The sequence below is a fragment of the Zootermopsis nevadensis genome, unplaced genomic scaffold (genome assembly GCF_977971745.1).
Source record: "Zootermopsis nevadensis isolate Lab colony 2312 unplaced genomic scaffold, Znev_1.0 Znev_ptg000008l, whole genome shotgun sequence".
Taxonomy (NCBI): domain Eukaryota; kingdom Metazoa; phylum Arthropoda; class Insecta; order Blattodea; family Termopsidae; genus Zootermopsis; species Zootermopsis nevadensis.
This window is the reverse complement of record NW_028259140.1, coordinates 3,976,240-3,996,882: the sequence shown is the minus strand read 5'-3', so window position 1 is coordinate 3,996,882 and position 20,643 is coordinate 3,976,240. Positions and strand designations below refer to the sequence as shown.

At 34.7% G+C, this 20,643-nt stretch overlaps 4 protein-coding genes across 6 annotated transcripts; 2 read left to right on the top strand and 2 right to left on the bottom strand.

Moving 5' to 3' along the window:
• Window positions 1–749: 749 nt before the first annotated feature.
• LOC110830953 (alpha-tocopherol transfer protein-like) lies at window positions 750–7,099 on the top strand. 2 transcript variants are annotated; one of them, XM_022066399.2, is made up of 8 exons: window positions 750–888; window positions 1,437–1,720; window positions 3,010–3,142; window positions 3,506–3,662; window positions 4,173–4,425; window positions 4,912–5,022; window positions 5,452–5,557; window positions 6,823–7,099. In XM_022066399.2, the coding sequence occupies exons 3-8, from the start codon at window positions 3,022–3,024 to the stop codon at window positions 6,948–6,950; spliced, it is 876 nt and encodes a 291-aa protein (XP_021922091.2). In that variant the 5' UTR covers window positions 750–888; window positions 1,437–1,720; window positions 3,010–3,021; the 3' UTR covers window positions 6,951–7,099. The 2 variants fall into 2 exon arrangements, with proteins under 2 accessions (XP_021922091.2, XP_021922089.2); XM_022066397.2 differs by having other exon boundaries at window positions 1,392–1,720.
• LOC110830952 (ubiquitin-like protein 7) lies at window positions 6,500–11,962 on the bottom strand. Of its 2 annotated transcripts, none has more exons than XM_022066396.2 (8): window positions 11,830–11,962; window positions 11,193–11,294; window positions 10,680–10,783; window positions 10,356–10,489; window positions 9,275–9,437; window positions 9,049–9,151; window positions 8,684–8,859; window positions 6,500–8,509 (listed from the first exon to the last, which is right to left on the bottom strand). In XM_022066396.2, the coding sequence occupies exons 1-8, from the start codon at window positions 11,882–11,884 to the stop codon at window positions 8,303–8,305; spliced, it is 1,044 nt and encodes a 347-aa protein (XP_021922088.1). In that variant the 5' UTR covers window positions 11,885–11,962; the 3' UTR covers window positions 6,500–8,302. The 2 variants fall into 2 exon arrangements, with proteins under 2 accessions (XP_021922088.1, XP_021922087.1); XM_022066395.2 differs by lacking the exon at window positions 11,830–11,962 and adding an exon at window positions 11,642–11,823.
• Window positions 11,963–12,143: 181 nt separating this feature from the next.
• RpS15 (ribosomal protein S15) lies at window positions 12,144–13,645 on the top strand. The gene is made up of 4 exons (XM_022066400.2): window positions 12,144–12,300; window positions 12,523–12,608; window positions 12,927–13,161; window positions 13,492–13,645. Exons 1-4 carry the CDS (start codon window positions 12,292–12,294, stop codon window positions 13,603–13,605), a joined length of 444 nt encoding a protein of 147 aa, XP_021922092.1. The 5' UTR covers window positions 12,144–12,291; the 3' UTR covers window positions 13,606–13,645.
• A 911-nt stretch (window positions 13,646–14,556) lies between these two features.
• On the bottom strand, window positions 14,557–19,002 carry Sirt6 (sirtuin 6). The gene is made up of 6 exons (XM_087344870.1): window positions 18,712–19,002; window positions 18,394–18,521; window positions 17,678–17,796; window positions 16,962–17,259; window positions 16,742–16,865; window positions 14,557–15,909 (listed from the first exon to the last, which is right to left on the bottom strand). The coding sequence occupies exons 1-6, from the start codon at window positions 18,775–18,777 to the stop codon at window positions 15,325–15,327; spliced, it is 1,320 nt and encodes a 439-aa protein (XP_087200996.1). The 5' UTR covers window positions 18,778–19,002; the 3' UTR covers window positions 14,557–15,324.
• Window positions 19,003–20,643: the final 1,641 nt, after the last annotated feature.

The window sequence follows — 20,643 nt, the reverse complement described above, 5'->3', positions numbered from 1 at the left end:
ATTCTACTTAATCGAAACATTGGCAAAGGATACATATTTCAAATATATAGCTCACAAGTTATATCAATATTACAACACAATATAAATACAATTCATAGAATGTACTACTCAAATACACTCTTCTGATTTATATAACATTCATTTACCGAATAAAATGTACGTTGTAATAGGTAGGACCTTAGCTCGTATTTGAATGCCCCCATTTTCTCTACTTTCCTAATTTGACGTGGAAATTTATAGTGGTTTTATTTCTATATTCACTACACCTTTCTTGAGAACATTCGTTCCACAGAACTGGACACGGAGCTCCAACTTTTGGCGTGTGGCAAATCGTTTATAACCCTATTTATTTTCTCTTGAAGGATCTGGCCATTTTGACATGGTTTGTTGCCTGAGAAAATTTTATTGCATATAGTCACCACAAGTCTTATATAAATCTAGAATACATCCATCGAATGCTTCCCATTACACTCAGTGATTGGGGAATTATAAATATAATAGTTAACAGAGGGATCATACAGTTTAATGGTGGCTCTGAACCACAGTGGGGGCCTGTTGTACTTCCAAATCATCTTTCAAATCATGATATCACTCAACATTGGATGGTAAAGCATTCTTTACATAACCCACAAAGCAATCAACAATCCCCCTCACACACACTTACATACTGAGGGCAGAAGAAAATACACACAAAGTAGTTGGCAGCACTTGCTATCTAATTTAAATTCGGTAAAATATTATGCATTCACAGCCAAAGCAGTTCATAAACTCATGTGCACAAGGCACAACCTTTAATACTCGGTGTAAGCCATCTTTGGAATGGTGTTAACTGAAACATCAAGGTTGAATGTATTAAAATGAACTTAGCATTTTTAATACTAACTGGCAGTAAGTATGCTGTTAACTTCATAAACCTCTATATATTTTTTAAATATTTAATTCACAAATTAGATCCTATATTGTATAAGTGATAAATTTGAACCATTCTATACAAGTACTTAATTTTTCCCTACTTGTTTTTAAAGCATGACATTCATTTAATGTTTTAAAATTTTCTCATCACCTTTTGCCTTCTTATTCCTAATTCATTCTCTGTTGATTAACCAAGATACAACTTCTGGGTTTGTACTATTGTATTGTATGTATAATAAAAAAATGTCAATATAAATATGTAACTGACTTTATATTGAAGTGCAATTAAATTACAAATGTTGAATACTCAGAGCAAGTCTTTTTAGGATATAACAGTAAGTTTTCTGGACTTATGCAACATTAATAAATATGATTATAAACAGAAAATTTAACTTTTACATATGGTAATATGTTGTTCAGTAGCATTTGGATATCTGATTCAAATAATGTAATTATTTATGCATTCACTTGTATTCTAGTTTCCCTTCATTGTTTGCAAACAAAACAAACATTTATAACCTTAGTGCCTCCCAGACATCAAGAATGACACGCGATGCAGTGAACCATTGTGCGACTAAGAATGAGAGGGGAAGAGGAAGAAGATATAAGTTGATAAGTCCCTTCTCATGGAGGAAACACATTGACTATCTTGAGCTTCCACGTACTTGATTATGGGAAGAGAATAAGCAGAAGACTGTCCAGTACCACAAATTAAATTGAATTTTTTTTCTGTGTACTTTAATTTGATTGGAAAAATTGTATTATTGTTACCCATGCTATTGTGTTACTTTCAAGAATTTTTGTGCTGGTAAGTGTTTAGATGAATATTCTTAATTGTTTAAAATACAACAGAATACTTTGGATGCTAAATCTTAACATATACATACACATATCTTTCCCATCCCTCTAATTTAAAACTTATAACCTGATTTTCATTCTACATTCAACCATTTTATCCTATGTAAGGAGATGTACAAATTGTCAAGCTTAACAATGTCTACTGCACATACTCATATGCTCTTTACAGTATTGTAAAGACTCAGTAAGCTAATATATTAAGTACATGTTAATTTGTTAAACTATATAGACTATAGAACATATATAACCCAGTTCTGCTGCAGGATTGATTGATTTTGGTGAACATTTGAAAATATATTTCTTTCATAACACTTAATTTATTTAATGTTTTAAAGAACTGAATATGTAAATTTTGTCTTTGGCTATTTATCTTTTCATTCTGATAACAAGAGTATTTTTTTCAAACCACAGTTTCATATGTTCCATATCATAATTATACACACACTAGTGCTTGATCTTTTAGAAACTTTTTGTGTATGGCTGTATACATCCATGTTGTTAGCCCAGTCAAAATGCAAAAAATACTTGAAGTGTGCTCACAAAGGGCAGAATAAACCTATCATATAAATGGAGGTCATCATATGCACAGAACATTGTCACAACTGAAAAAGATATGTTTTGTGTGGAAGAAAGAAATTACATCCCTGAAATGTTAATGTTTCAACCTAAGAGATTTCATAAATCATCCTACTTTTTTCAGCCTAAATATTTCATGAAACTTCCCACTTCAAACAGTCTCATTCATTTCACCAATTGTCTAACATCCATAAATAACTGATGCATACAAGAGTAATATTTCCATCTGTGAGGTCACAGGATGTGAAAGAATGTTAATTAAGCATAAATGTTTTTATTTAAAACTTAAATGCTGTCACTTCACAATACATTTAAGTCTCATAATTATTATGTGACTTGCAAATAACACCTATGAGTTGATTGTATGCACAAATGAAGTGGACGTAACCATTGTGCAGAGCTAGAAACTAAACTGTGTATGCCAACTCAGAAGAGTATGAAAATTGTTCAGCTCTGTTTTCTTTCATAAAATAAAAACAGCAGGAGGAAAAATAAAAGGAAACAATTAAGTTGGATACAAACGAATATTAAAGTTGTCTGAGTCAGAAAAAAAGTCAGCTATTCAAAAAAATCATTGGGTACAATAAACCATGCAGATGCCTAGCTCTTGCTCCTCCCCACCTCAATGTACTACAAATTAAGAGTACTCTAACATATGTCTAGATATAAACAAACATGACTGCAACACAAGAAAACATCAATGATGAATTTACCAAGAATCCTGAACTAAAGAAGAAAGATTTACAAGAACTAAAATGTTGGCTGGGAACACAAATGCACTTACCATCTATTTCAGGTAGTATTAAGTTTTTATATTTTTCTCATGTGGAAAGCAGAAAATCAGTCAATAAAGGCCAATCTATGATGCAAATTACAGTTGACATAATTATTTCTTGTACAGTTTATGAATTAAATGAACAGCCTGTGTTACTATTTCATCATTAAAGATTTAATATTATCAGTTATAAGCCCTAAATTGTAAATAATATATATTGAACATTGAAGTTATAGAGTAAAATCTACCTGGCACTATTTTTACAAGGACATGTTAATGAATGATGGATTGTGAATACACGACAAATTATATCATTTTTAAATTTAAGTACTTATGGACATGAATACAGTGCATAAATTTAATTAATATTTTACCTTATTGTAGAGGAGCAGCTAATAGTATTTCTACACAGTTGCTATTATGATGTGGCTCGGACTAAAAACTGCATTGAGACATACTATACTCTCAGGACCAAAACCCCGGAAATATTTACAAACAGAGATTTGAAACATCCAGAGAACCAGAAAATGCTCACAGTTCTGTAAGTATAGTGTGTTGTTCTTCACTTATAACATTAAATATATTCAGACTTCTTTCACACGCTGATAGGAGATGTATAATAATCTATGTATACAAAATAGCTAAATGTCCAGCTGTCCCACCTTGTTTCTCACAAATGACACATCATAGAAAAAAATGGTAAAAACAAAGACTGTTCCTCTTAGAGAGACAATCCTGGGAGTAGAAAAAACTGTTTCTATTTTGAAAATTAGGCACAGGGGTAACCAAGAATCTTATACATGTTTCTTCACAGAGCCATGCCATAGAAAAATGGTGAATGCAAAAGATGTTCCTCTCAGAGAGACAACCCTAGAAAAATTATAATTTTTTTAAATGTCACCAGAATGTCTAAAAATTACACAACAGTGTATTTCTCCCAAACAGCAAGCTGTAAAAAGAAAAGTAGACTAACTACAAAAAAGTCACATAATATAAGCTCAAACTATTTTATATTCTTAGAAGGTGGTGATGAATTGTTTATTGTTTCCAGAAACTACATAGTACTACCTGTTACAGACCCAAATGGCAACAATGTTATATTTCACAGTCTAAAGCAAACTGAGCCATCAAAATACTCTTTTGCTGATGCTGCCAGGGTATACTTCATGATGATCGACTGGTGCATCCAACATGATGGCACAGCACCTGGCATTGTTATTGTGTTTGATGCGACAGGTCTGAGGTTTGGTCATCTCACCAAACTAAGTCTCTCTTTAATTCACAAGATACTCATCTATATCCAGGTCATTATCTTAGCTGTATTTACTGTAACCACTGTAACTGTGACATTCAGAGTGTCACTAAAAGTCTATAGTGTGTACTGTTACTGAAGCCAGCCTTATCAAATTATTTAAAGGACTTACTGGTAGGTTGTAGGTAGAGCAATCAACACACACAACACTTGACAGACCTATAAAGTTTAACATCCAAAAGATTCTTCTTAAAAAACCCAGCAATTATGCTCCACAGAACAAAATATAGCATGTACACAGAATACATACTAGACAAACGTGAAATACGATGATTCAAGAAAAGAAACGAAGTTCAGATCATATTTTAATCATTTCATAACATAACTTTAATCAAATAAATAAAATATTTCTTCTTTATGACTCGTGTACTGTCAATGTAAATTTATGCCCATCATTGTGTAAAAATGATTACTTATTTACATCATTACAACATTTTCATATTTTTAGTGTTTTCTTTTTTTCCTTTATATCTTGCAGGAAGGTATGCCTGTCCGACTGAAAGCCATTCACATATTAAATACAATTCCTATTGCAGATCAAATTATGTATCTCACCAAGCCATTTATGAATAAAGAGCTTCAGAAACTGGTAGGTTAAATAATTTTATCAATTACATGTATCTCTGAGTTATGTAGAGATGAGCAATCCAGTTAATTTTAAATCACAGTTCCAATGAACATTATTTATGGGTAATGGTGATATTAAGCGATAACCACTGGTACCATTAGGTTACAAGCTAGCTCTATGGCCTTTTAGGCCAGGGAAAGGAGGGTTCCTTTATTATTTACTGCAAACATTTTCTGTTAGTGGGGGATATATATATATATATAACTTAATTTTTTGATAGAATCATTTACCACAAAGTAGCTATCATTAGCACCTTCCAGAACTTTTTATAAACAGTACTCACCTATGATTTGAACTCTTATTTTATTAACAGAAATAAAGAATGCAAAACTCTTGACACAATCAATTTATAATACTGATCTAAATTAATTTTGCCATACTATATTCCAGATTCATTTTCATAAAAGGAATGATGAATCTATCTATGAATATCTGCCCAAGAACTGTATGCCTCAAGATTTTGGCGGAGAACTTCCAACAGTAGCAGAATTAGATGGTATGTATTCGAGCGGAATTATAAGTCCACACTCATTCTTCAGTAATATCATTTCATTTTCAAGCATCATGGTGCTATGTTAAATTCAGTTTCTCAATTAAAATTATGGAAAAACTGCATGGATCATGGGATTTAATGTAAAAAAATAGCAAGGAAATCACATATAAGCTTATTAATATCTTCATCCTAATAACACATGCCTGCATTTTATGGAATATTTGTAAGCCTTTTTAGGGTGGTCTTCTGATATCATGTATCAGAAAAATTTAGTTTTCAATACAATTCACATTTTAGACAAAACACGTGATATGGCGCAGGTGTATTGAAATACGATTCTCCAAAAATATGGATACGTGGTATTAGAATGAAGATACCAAATTTATAATAATACACATTTTTGATTGGTTCTACGTAGTAATGATTAATCTGCTACTTGGAGGAATAGCACTGAGCAGTGGAGCTCTAATCAACAAGTACTGTCCGCAGACCAGGAGAAAATCCCTGCTAGGAATGCGATACACGTGCATGCGCAAGATTTTGCGGTGAGTGATGACCGATCCTAAAAGCATTCGTTCCACAACCACTGAACGAACAACAGACGACAGGCTTTCATGTGTTCAAATGGGTACAGCTTTAAGATTACCTCACAGTAGCACAGTGATTGAATCTAGAATATTATCGCAACACCCGCAGAACACATTAGAGGTGCGCTCACTACACACTACTCTGCTAAACTGCTTGATGTTTTCAGTCTGTGTGTAGTAGCGTAAAACGCTGACGTATCACACTTCCCACCAATAGCAGCCCTCTAGTCCATCAGGCAGTAAACATTCCCCCCGCACCGCACCAGAAACGACTTCCCCCAGCAGGGATTTTCTCGTCATCTGTGGACAGTAGTCTGTTTTGACCGTAAGGCATAATATGTAATAAAAGAACTTGTAATATATGTATCACATTTCAGGTAATTTCAAATATACCTCCTTTAATTTTTCTGGTTGTTAGTAGTAAGTCTGTTCATACAAAATATGTTTTTTCAGTCTTCTCTTCACCCCTTCTGTAACCAAAATTCTCTCATTAATTGCAAAAATAGCCTGCAAAGACTGTATATAGGCAGTTACAGTCTTTAAGCAAGCCTAATAACACTTGTTTGTTTTATTGCCATTAACAAGAACAATCACTGGTTTCTGCCAGGTAATTAGCTCATTGCCTTGTTTCTATGTTGTTATTGGTTATTGTTAAAATCTGAATGTTTTTTTTATATCTAGCTAGCTATATTCTGAAGTTGCATCAGTTACAAGATTACTTCAAGGAAGAAGAGAAGTTTTGTGTGGATGAAAACAAAAGAAGCAACATAAGGAAGAACAAGGACAACTTTGTGCCACTGGGCCACTAGTCACTAATTGATATATTAACTTGTGTCAGTGTACAGAAATATGCCTGCCACTGATTAACATTGGAAAACAAGATACTGTGTTTAATGTAAAACATTAATGAAAGAACTGAATTAGGTTCAAATAAAGAGGGGCAATGGTATAAATGGTATCCTGTTTATTTCTTATCATATCTTTTTTCTTGTGTAAGAGAATTTATTATGTAAGATTTGAGGTTTTCTTGCATATCCATGCAAATAATGAAATTCTGTTTTGAAGAGTTCTGTCTTCTGGGTTGTTGCGCTGTGTAGTCTGGTCGATGTTTACCAGTGTTTCAGAGGTCATACTGCCTCCGTCATCAGGGCGATGAAACATCGACCAGACTACACAGCGCAACAACCGAGAAGACAGAAATCTTCAAGGAATTTAATGTTGAGATAATGAGGCTGGAACTTGAACAGTAAATATATCATAAAGAAACATTAAATGACAAGTCCATTATACTTTCCAAACATTCATTACACTTTGACAGGATATTGTGACGTGTTGCTGTGACAGCAGCATAACAATGTCAATAAACAGTTTAGTTGTCTGTTTATTGACATTTTCGCGTCTGGCATTGTTGTCTGTTTATTAACATTATTGGGTTTGGCATTGTTGTAATCGTTTATAGACATTGTTGTATTTGGCATTGTCGTATTCGGCATTGTTGTGTCTATAGACAGATGGAAAGGGAGAGTGTTGAAGAGTGGTTTGGAAAGGGAGTGTGGAAAGAACAGAGCTGTGAATCGGGCGTAAGAGAAGTGTGCCGTGAGAGCCGAGAGAGTGGAGCGAACGAGAGGTCTGGTGTGGCGCTGAGAAAGGACGGGTCGGCTACGTGTGAGGCACCGGGTACGTGGACCGTGGCGGCCGAGGAGCCAGCATGTGTCCAGTGGGGTGCTACGGGCCGACGCTGAGTAAGGACAGGTCGGCTGCGTGAGCAGGCACCGGGTATGTGGACTGTGGTGGCCAAGGAGCCAGCGTGTGTCCAGTGGGGTGCTACAGGCCGATGTGTAAGCGAAGAGTGTGAACAGCGCCGAACTCGAGGGACCAGATAGACTCGGAGGACAGAGTGTGTGTGTGTGTGTGTGTGCAGAGAACAGAGACACGAAGTGTGTTGTTGTTGTTGTTGTAGAGAGATGACTGTATGTGCAGACCTCTGTAACTGATTTAATTTTACATGAATAAATCAGGGTTGACAATCAGGGTAGTAAAACCGCCCCACGTTACAATATTATAATTCCATCTTCACACGCTAAGACAGGAATATATGAATCTTCATTACAATTTTCATGTTCAATTTTAATCGTACAAGCAGTGTTCCCAACAGGATAACTTATTGTGAATCTGGCGGAAGTGCACCACTGAAAACTATGTCAATGGCAGCATGAACATCACCACCTGTCGCCTGAAGAGCTTGAATGTTGAGAGTGTCGTCTGTGAGACCCAGCTCATGCATCTGTTGTAACTGATGTGATAACCTGCTTGCCTGTGCTTGAATATCAGGATTTGTATCTGTTCTACCAGTTGATGCTTCTGTTCCCTAATTAGCAAACATCAGAAAAGATTATTACAAAAATATTTTCATTGTCCATCCACGAAGACAGACAACTGATAAAGTGCCATAAGTAAACCGAGAAACAAATATTTAACAATTTTCACAGTACAAGGATTTATTAGCATAACAAATGTAGTATGCAGCAACAAAGACACGTACTGTCACTGCGACATCCCCTGATGCATGTGATCCTCCTGTATTTGGACCCACATTGGCAATCGCTTGCTGCATTGCCTGGCTAAACATCTCTGGTGTGATTAGACTCCCTCCTGATGACGGACCAGCTGCTAAAGATGTACTACAGCCAGTGGCACGAGGTGAAGCAGGAAACAAGCCTGATGACAATAATATTCTGTATTTATAAGGAAAATTAGAGAAATTTGCGATTACAATTTGGGTTCCACAAGTGGGAATTTCTTGCTCACTTAATAATTATTTTCATCTGCACAAAGAAGACACTAAACCATAGGATTAGTTACTTAGTTACGGTGGAGAATGTAATTTTACTTTTAGACGAGTCTCACCAGTAGCAGAAGCTAAAGCAGCAGCAAGCTGAGCTGCAGTGATGGTTGAGTATGACTGCTGTCGTGACAGACTGTCACCTCCACGGGGCTGAGAGTCAGAGGACTGCAAATATACAACCCCACAAATATATAAGTGCTTTTGACCTCTCTGAAGGTGGTTAACTAAACCCTACAATACTGACAGTAAACCACAACACAAAAATTAAACTCTTCTAAGACTGAATACCTGGGAGGAATCCATCTCTTCTTCATCACTAAGGGCATCTAGTGAATATGAATACCCTGAAGATGATCCTTGATTGGTTGCACTTCCTGTTGCAGCTTCTTCATGAACAACAGCTGCTATATGATTAGCTGCTTCAGCTAGGGATGGGTGGAGTTCGGCAATCCTGAAAATATTGCAGTATTCTGTCTTGTATGCCAACATGTCACCAGTCTGAGCATACCCCATATTAATAACTGATTACGTTATAATATTAATCCTTTGAAGCCAAAATTGACCTCGATACGTTTATTTCATAAAAATGTAAATCCAGAAAGACAGCCCAAAAGACACAACAATTTTTTCAAGTTACGTTTTATGACGTGTACTAAACCAGTGACATAACTCAATGTTATCTGAAACCTGACAGTCTCACAAAGAAAGGAAAAAGATAAAAGAATAACAATATGTAGTTATTTATGAATTTTAAAAAATTGTTCTGTTAATCTTGAAACTTTCATAGTGACTGAAAATGACAAAAACTATTCAGGCATCAGCTGCATCTTTTCAGAGAGAAGTCCTCTGTTTTTGATGCCTTCTTTGTTTCTATCATCAGAAAATTATCATTTGGCAAAACTGAAGTGGTTCAATATATATATTTCCTTGTTAATGGAGCCAGAGGTTTCTAAAATTAACTTCTGCCTGTAATTAACATAGCTGACCATCCCTGATGATTTTATCAAACCTGTCCTATCTATACTTTTATACAGAAATATTTCTGCCAGTATTCCTATGGCAAAAAATTAATAAATGATAGATGATTTTGGTATGTGTAGTATCAGATAAATATGGTACTTACAGAATACCTCCCTCAAATCTGAAGATACATTATGCTCTGGAGATAAGGGGCCCAACAAATTCAGAAGAAGTGTATGCAATAAGAGGTAATGACACAAGTGACCGGAGTTAAAGATCCCCAAATATGCATAGCAGGCAATTAAATTGTAATAATATTATCAATATCATATTCATCTTCATACATTACATTGCACAGCTTTACAATTTAACCATGAAACCTTGTAAAAAGCTTTTTCTAATAACTTACCTTCTTACAGTGTCTGCATTTTCCATATGAACAAGCAATTCTGGATCTTGAATAATTGAGATTGCAACTGGATCTTCACTAAGTCCAGGTGTAGCCATCATAATATTTTCTAAAACTTCTGGCCGGCTGAGACGCTAAAAAAACAATTTCTTTATACCCTTGAACTAAGATTAGGGAAAATAAAGATGTGGTACTGAATTCTAATCCAAAATTCAATACATTATGCACTGCTGAATCATTCAAGGGTTTTTTGTTGCACTGACACAAAGTTAAATACCTCTTATAAACTTGAAATGTGGCTTAGGAACTGATGAAATAACTCACATGCAGAGCACTCCGGTAACTAGGGTGCCGCGTAAATGTGCGAAATGCCATCACTAATTCTTGAACACCAACTTCTGTCACTGAGTGAACAGGCAAAGAAATGTCTACAAGTAAAGAAGCACAGTATTAGTTATAACTTCAAAATGAACTGAAGAAAATCAAAATGATTTAGCCCTATAAAGCCAAAGTTTCTTTATAATATATAACAATTCAGTCTGTACAACAAAGAAAACACAACACTTCACCATTACAAATATCAACTGGTTAATGCTGTTTAGGAAATAATCACTATTTACAATGAGAATAATAAAAGATCCATAAATACAAAAAGTAGTGTTACTGATAGTAAAAGCAGGTGGTACATATAGTTGCCACTGGGGTTTAAAGGGATAATCAATCTGACTTCTATTACTGTGATTTAGGTTTTATGTTAATTTAGTACAATAAATCCCAAGTATTCAAGCATTCAGATTCTCCCATATAATTTACATATATAGGCCAATAAATACAAACCCTTCTCTCTCCTCTTCAGTACATGAACCATTACACCAGACTTCAGTCCACAAGACCTTAGTGTTGAGTCATCATCCAAAATGTTTCCACAGTAAATTAATTCTGTAAAGCAAATTATGTAAAGACTTACAAGATTACTTGGAATCACAGATACAGAAGTTGACATGGGGAAGGGGGTTTCTATACCACCCTGGAAATAAATGGATCCTTGATAAAACACTTTTTGAACTTCCCAGGTCAAGTAATGTCAAATAATAGTATGATCTTGGAATTACAAAGTAGCAGACGTTGCCTATTTAAATGTGGTATCCCAGAATTTACAAGGAGTAACTATAAATACCACAAAACCACACAATATGGTTAGATCATCTTTCAAATAACCCCTGTCATGACATGGGATAACGTTAAAAATTAATTTTAATGTACATGTATAATTTATCTAAATTTACCTATAAAATGCCTTGGCAAATTTGTTGCCTTTGAAGCTTCCAATTTTAATTGCTCAACTTTACTGTCTAAACTAATGTTGCCTACTGTCACTCGCTGAAAAGAATTTGGTGATAATCGAATGCCAAATACAATGTTTACAGCCATTTCTTACAACACAGTTAACACAATGACAATGTAGTGCACGCACGTTTAAAGGCGATGTTGGTGTGACTGTATGAAGAGTTGGTCAATACTATTGCCATCTATAAACGAAAATATATTTCTTTCACAAGTAGCTCAAATACGATATGTGTATTCATGACCATGGTTTACCCACGTAGGTTCATTAAGGAAAGTGAGCCCTTCCCAGATATTACATTCCATGGATCCATAAGATAGTCAGATGACAATAGAATGTGGAAAAAGTCATAATAATATAATACAATACATATTATATGTGAGATGTGTCTGTTTATTTATAGGTATGAAAGTGGACATTGTAGAATATTAATCCGAATTCTGTTACGTTGGTTATAAATTTTGAGTTTCAGCGATGACAAATTTAAGGCAATAGAATACGCATACTATTAGCGCCGGAACCATAATTGTGACAGAACTCGGTACTTCGAGTTAAAATTGTATAAATATTATCTTTTGTATACACGTAAAAATGGCTGAGGTAAGAGTTGAGCTGTAATGAAACAGTTAGTATTTATCTAGTTCATCTGCAGTGATCTTTTAATATAAAATATAGCTCTATGGCCATAAGTTAAAGATGTGAACTTGAAAACATTATTAGAAGTATGGATTTTCGTAAACGTCTGCATACATTCTATTGCAAGTCTACATGTGACCTATTCTGTAAAAACAATCGGTAAATTGTATTATTTTGAAATTTCAGCAAGAAGAAACACAGAAGAAGAAAAGGACCTTCAGGAAGTTCACCTTTCGTGGAGTGGACTTAGATCAGCTGTTGGACATGCCAGCGTAAGTAGAAGAGGTGAAAAAATTGTTGGTTTGTGTGACTAAATTTTTAATTTCTTTCCCCCTAACGCAAGTGGAGAGGATAATTATTTTGTAGCATATTATAAATACTATTCATTGATTAAAATGTATTTATTATACGGATAGTTGCCTAAAATCTTAACCATGTGGTAAGCAGCATTTAAGAAATATTGGCATCGTTTGGGCTTCACTTTGAATAAAACTAGGTTTAGCATACCCAGGAATCTTAGTTATGTATCCATGTTGTAGCAGTAATTGATGAATGTGTTTGGTACTGTGAGACTCATATTTTGTTTATAGAGAACAGTTGATGGAGTTGATGCATTCACGTGCTAGACGCCGTTTCCGTAGAGGTCTTAAGCGCAAACCAATGGCACTTGTTAAGAAATTGAGGAAAGCCAAGAAGGAAGCTCCTCCCAATGAAAAACCTGAAATCGTGAAAACTCATCTGCGGAACATGATCATAGTTCCAGAGATGGTTGGGAGTATTGTTGGTGTTTATAATGGCAAGACATTCAATCAAGTAGAAGTGAAGGTAATCAAAGAAACTTATAAATTGAGGAAATGTAGGAATTATGTTTAAAATTTGGCTATTATAATTTATTAGGAAGTTGATTTGTTAAAGTGAAAATCTGCTAAAATAACAACAGTGTTTATTTAGGCAGAAAATGTCATGAATAAACACAATGCCCATTAAGTATGAATTTGCCTGATCTTCTAATTAGTACATCTTTGAGCCTACCAACGTTCACATAGCCACCACTTCACTGTATGTTGTAGTGGTCCATTATAATTGCATTATGAAATTATTCTAGAGGATTAATGGATATTGTTTTCAATAGTTGCACTTATATTTTTGTTTCAGCCAGAGATGATCGGTCACTACTTGGGTGAATTTAGTGTTACCTACAAGCCTGTAAAGCATGGTAGACCTGGTATTGGTGCTACCCACAGCTCAAGATTCATTCCTCTGAAATAAATATTTCAGGAAATAATAAAAAATTATGTAAATGTACAAATTACTCTTTTTTATTGAAGTAATATTTTCCTACCCATCCCTATATATTACTAATGTAAGGTTTTCCTAATTTAGGGTCAGAAGTGTTTTTATTTTGCATAAGTAGCATGTATCAGAGAGGGTCATGTCTGTGTGGTAATATCCAGATATTTTCCTATAGTCATGTGGTATATTAAGTTTACAATATTTCTTCAGAAAAATTGTTCAGTTTATTCCACGGTGCCTTTACAGCAACCATTATTGCACACCAAATGATTAAGACAGGTTAATGGGGACAAATTTCTTCTTGAACCTAGGATATGTAATTTTGTTGAAAGCAGAATAGAATATTTTCATAACCTAGGAATGGATGAGAATAAGTGAAAGAAAAAGGGTTTAATGAATGAGGAATCTAGTCAGATTGTTAGAATTCAGCAGATGTAGATAATGTACCTGAAGGTGTGGAGAAATAGGTTGAAACTTGACAATGAAAATTATTTCAGGATCATAAGCCTACCCCAGTAACAAAAAATGAAGTTTCTTTCTTTACTCATGAAAGGGCATTATCAGCTTTGGCATCAAAGGGTTAATTTTATAACACCTGGTAGTAGAAGGGTTATATGCAGGCTGATATAGTGGCTTATGAGACATGTTGGAACAAAATGTCAAAGGTAGAATTTATTCAATTGCAGAGAAATGAGAAAACAAAATTGCATTGCAAAATATCAGGTGGGAAAAAGAAATGGAGAAGAGGACTGGAAACACCTGAGATGGACTGGAACAGATGGTAAAGGACAACATTTACATGCCAGTAAGTTGCAAATACCTCATTGCATTCTAAGACATTTTAGATCAGATACAAGAAGTTTAAGCACCCATGGAGGAACTAACCTAAAAAACTGAACTCTGCAGGTCAGCAATAAATACAAGGGCTTCCTACCACAGCATAAGTTTTATTAAATCAGGCATGGGCCATTTGTGTTATACACCTTGTACAATAAAGTTTCATACAATTAATTTAATCCAAAGACCACTTTAATTAAGGGCCAAAATACATTCTTTGATACATCTCATAAAGTATTCAACTGACAGAAAAATATCTTCAATAAAAGTTTTAGGTATCCATAAAATGCAAATATTACATTTTATATAACATGTGCATAAGGTTAACTGTTTTTGAGGTAATCACTAATATAATGCCTAGTAAATGTCACCACCATCACCCAGCAATTGCTCTGTCATTTAACACATACTCATTCAATTTTCAGTTATTTTGAGACAAATGTACTCAGACACGTACATGTAAATTTAATACTGTATTAAAAATTGTGACATGTTTAGCTGACTGAGGAAAATGTTAATCCATTCACCTCAATTTTCATATAATAATTCAGTACGTTCATAGTAGATTAAATACTGATGTTAACATATGTTACTTTAAGTAATACTCACTGTGTCCTCTATCATAATTACATGTATTTTACCTTAACAAATTATCCATTTAATATTAAAAGTATATTTTATGCATTTGAAAACTGGTATATACAAATTCTTGACTGATTTTAATACATGATTTCATAACAACCACCAAAAACATTTTCACATCACATTCAGTAGAGTAGAGTAAGTCAAATACAAAATATTCTATGTTAAAGACTACAAAATGATGACAAGCTTACAATCTGAAAATGGTATAAGTACTTATGACTGTACGTCAATTACACCTACCTTGATTACATTTGCATGCAGGTGTTCAGTAAGTGACATAGTCTGAGAATCTTCTAGAATTATTTGAGATGGTTGTGTTGCGTCATTTTCAATTTTTACTTCACACTCTGTACTATTTGCAATATTTTTCTGGCTGTCTTTCACAGCTGTTATTACATTACTTTTACTTTCAAGACTGTTCATAACAATCTCCCTTTTTATATTATCTGAAACATCTGTGTGTATGGTATAAAGGCCATTTTCACACTGATCTTCAGTCTCTTTTGGTTTTCTTCTTTTTATCTGCTTAAAATCCAAAAGATCATCTTTCCTTTCAATATCTTTATTGAAGCCTCTCTTCTTAGATTGCTTGCAGCATTTTCCTTCATATATTGTTCTCATAATTTTCACACTACTATCTGGAACTGTCCAATTTATAAGTGATTCATGGCCACTTTGAATTAATTTAGTTGGATCTTTCTCACTGCTGTATTCAGGAATGGGCAAATCTAACAACTTCATCAATCGCACCATTATGTCATCCACATATGAATGAATTATGAGGTCTGCTTTGCGGTCCTGTTGGATAGAATTGTGTTAGAAATTATTTAGTAAGTAATTTCAGTACCTGTTTTCTCCAAATGACAGCACAACAAAAACTAAACTGTTATTCAAAATATGAATGCCACAGTAAAAAAAACACATGAAAGGTTAACACTTGTATTCAGACACTGTTGTTCCCATACATCATATAATACTGACATGTATCAGTAATCTAACTGGTTTCCTAAAACAACATATAGAGCACTTATGTACATTATAATTGCTAAAATTAACATGAGTTAAAAAAATAATTTTTGAAAACCTAATGGCATATCCTAGAACAATGTTTAAAATAAATGGTGATAAAGCATCTTCAGTTTCTGTACTAAACTATTAAATTCATTGAATACATTAATAATATTTTAGGGGCATGAAAAGACAAATATTTATTTAATTCTTTGCACTGAATAAATTTTCATATATTAAAGTACTCCTGCTTTGAATATTTAAGCAAGTCGGATGACCCAAGGTTATTGGACATGGTATGCATTGAGATGTGACATCATGGGGTGTGAGAATATCAGCAGAATTGTACATATTCTGCACTCAGAACACTGATGGCATACTTCAAGCTCTGCCTCTTCTCTTACAACATGGCAGGCAGAGAAATATTCTTATTGGATTGTAATGGTAACACTGCCATGTGCAGAATTGCAGCTGTTATCCCAATCAACAGTTCTGACCTGACTGTCACATTATGCCATTCCATTCTGAATTAAACTACTGATTAATCTGCTCACGTCACCTGGGTCATTCATCACAGGAACACAATACACCAAGATTTCATTATACACAAATCAAAACTTACGTGCTTTGTTGGTTGCAAGTTACAAATGACGAGGCGCCCTCCAAACTTCTTTGTGTAGAGTGGAAGATTCCCACTTGGAACAATTTGCAGTGTTGTTCCAAAACAGATGCTAAGATCAGCAACACTGATACAAAAATTGTAATGAGCAAAAACATTTCACAGATTAAAATATTACTAATTGTACAAACTAATCACTTCATACATACGCTCAGAATCTTACCATGAATGGAAATCTGCCATCCCTAAGTCATTCTCTGGCAAGTTGTCTTCCCAGTCAAGGATGGTATCATGCAGTCTTCCACGACAAGGTCTTCCATTACGTCTAGAAGCTGGACATGGTGTTTCAAGACACTTCTGACCAACTGTGGAAGTAGCCTCTTTTCTCACAAACTGACAACCACACTGATTACACCGTTCAGTGAACATGTTGCCATGCAATTCAGCAATGTCAGTGCGTTGCAGTCCTGAACGTAAATGTAAACCGTCTATGTTCTGGCTCACCACATATTGCACCTTTCCTGCATATAAACGGTTCAAAATATATTACATACCACCTTGTTATTTGCCAGAGCGTGACAACAGTGTTTTGGTGTCATGAGTACTACAATTTGCATAAAAAAACACTTCTAGAGAAACTCTACATGATCGGTTATTTTGGACAAATGGAACACATAACTATACATTCTTAACAAATAATGGGAAGAATTTAATCTGGTGCAAACCAGTTTGAATAGTTGTTTCTTGTATAATGATGTCCTGGATGGTTCAGTAAGCCTAACTCCATCTTAAATCATTAAAACAAAGTACCAAAAACTCACTTTCTCTTTAATGTACAGCTGTTATTTAACTTATGAACTAGCACCACCACCCTTGTTTACTTGACAGAATCTAAGAACAATTCAATCAATTAACAGTTTCATCCCTAATGCAACTCACCACTTTCAACAAGTTTCACAATTGCCATGTGAGTTTTTGTTGGCGCTGCCACATCAAATGAGATGTTAATATCCGGTTTTAACCCTTTCTCTTCTAATGTCCACACTCCATTAGGCCCCCTTAAAAAAGAGAAATATTTGTCTGAATATGGAGACAATTTACAATGCAAATTATTTCAACAAGCTACACATACAAAAAATGCATGGTGTCCCCCTCATGATTTACCTCTGGCTGATACTGTTCCATTACATTTTTCAACCAAATACCCATGTTCGATTTTTACTTGACAATTAAAATTGCTGAAAGATATAAATGTAGCAAAGGTCAGATTTTGCACATAAATGAAATGTTTTACCAACTGCTATGCTGCATTACCAAAGAACTAGGCCTACCTATAAGCATTAGGTCATCTGCTTCAAGCCACATCACCATCTTGCAGATCTTGTGATATGCAGCCAAAGTGGAAACAGCTTCATCATATGGCAAGAGGATGATATGCATAGTTTATTATTCTTAATAATTTCCTTATACAAAATTTTAATAATTTCTTGGAGTTTAAAACATAAACTGGGTATGTGGGAGAATAGGTGGAATAAGCTTTGACACAGATAAAATTACTATCCCACATTTCAACCTGAACAAATCATTTCACATTTGTAAGACCTAAAAAATGAACACACAGATGCCTTTAAAAATAGGGAGGAAGATTTTCTCACCTAAAATCGGGAATTCCTGCTGATGTGCTGATTCCTGCACCTGTATGTATAACTGTATGTTTTGCTGTAGAAATCCATTCTGCAAGCTGAACAACTTTACTTTCTACAGCATCACTGCTATCAAATTTCTGAAATACAGCGACTTCTTACTACACAAAGAAATCGTGATATAAAAATCTGTCAATGTATATGGCAGGCGATTAATTTTAATTTTAATTGAAGCGTTAAACATGTGTCACTGTGACAATATTTTCGGAAAGCAGGCTTTTAAATTTATTAAATACATTACAGGAATGAAACATTAGATAAGGTACAAACCTCCTTAAGTCCAAGTTTCCCTTTGTTATTGTACGGCGACAGACCCTCCGCATAATTACAAGACATTTCCTACCAGTTACCAAGGTTTCAAATGCCCTTCCTATTGCCATGTATCCCTACAACTTGCCACGGATTTCACAGTCAGTACGCGTAAAAAGAGATTACATCTGACTGATCATCGGTACAACAACAATTATTAACCATGGACAACATGAAATTCCCACGGATCCTGTAGCAGTTCTACTACAGCACTGATAACTGTAGCGTTAAGACATGCTAAGAAGTGAACGTTTGTAAACTAAGCGAAGGTGATACAAATAGTTTACATAAAAATGATACCAGAAACGCTCATCATCTGTGCTGCTATTAACATAGAAGTATTCCATGGTTTAGTAGACGTAGGCGTTGTTGCTATAGTTTTACCGCCAGAGTGCTCCCACAGACGTTTTACCACTGATAAAAAGTATGTTTTGCTGGGAAATTAATTAAACACATCCTATGTGTTTTATCTTTGATTGGGTCAACGTCAACCCCCTCCCCCAAACTTTCAAATTCGCTGTTAGTATAGTATGTTTCTAGTTAACGTGTAACTTCAAAAAAATAAATGCCTGCAATTCTGATGCAGAGTTTTTTCTTCTTAGAGTTGAACACGAAGATTTGTTTACCCAGTCTGCCACGTTATTGGTCAGACCATCCAATTCCCTTAATAAGTTCGAAATATGTAATAATTATATAATTAATTAAATTTTGTTTATTTTACATTCCCCAAGATTCAGTGTTCTATAATGGGCTCCCTCCTGAATTAAAAACGATCACTTCACATTGACGACATCCTGTTTTAAGAGAACAGCTTATTAGGCCTGTTTGCAAGTATACGTATTCATATGAATGATACGCAGTGGCAAATAAATCGCTCAGTATTTTAAAGAATAATTATAATTTCATATAAAGTATAACAGAGTATGATCTGAAGCTTTCACGGCGACTAAGTATAATAAATTCTTCTCGGGCTACCAGCCGTTTAAAGTGGCTTAATGAAGAAAACACCGACATTTCGATAACCATCTTCGTCCTCTGAGAACGAAGAATAATTTATTATATAACGGAGTAGTTATCACAGCCGTTGTCCCATGCAGAACATTGCAACGCGTTGTTCCCTGCCTTAAACTGTTTCTTATTTTTGAATTACTGGCAGCTGCCTTTATACTGAATACCCTGGGCCACTGTTGTTCTTAATCAAACTGCTGGAAGGGTAACATATATCATTCCGCGTTATTTTGGTATTGCCTTATAATATTCAAACCCAATGTCATCGATTTTTTTAAGAAAGGCTATTGAATTTACTTACAAATTTGTAAAACAGAAGAGAATGAAGTACGACATTCATATCATTGGGTGTACTTTGTTAGTTTGTTTAACGACGGAGTACATCCGCAGAGAAACAGTAGCGTCGAAAGAAGCTGGCAGGGAGCCGTGGTCGTTGAAATTCAGACACAAACATGTCTCTTTTTGCAACAAGTAATTTGTTAGGTTAGGTTTGGCCAAATATCTGTCGGTGGTAATAGTGATAATTTGGAAATAGGATTGATTAATTATTGTTAGTCAACTCTGTTGTTCCTATAGAGGGTAATATTTAGCCTAAGACATAACAGAATATTGGAGAAAATTATACAGAGAGCTTTACAATTTGTAGCCTACGATGATTACATCCTGATCTCTTATAACGAGTGTGTCCCGATGTTATATATCATCACATGGGTAAAGGGGAGAGGGATCGAACGAAAATATGCCCGTATTAGACGTCGACCTGGTAGAAAGCCTCCATAAAATATCTAGATATTTCTGTGTTCACGTGAAGATGTGGGAGAAACATGCTAAAGAAAGAGAATGACAATTCTTAATTGCATTAATACTGTTATGATTTATTACATA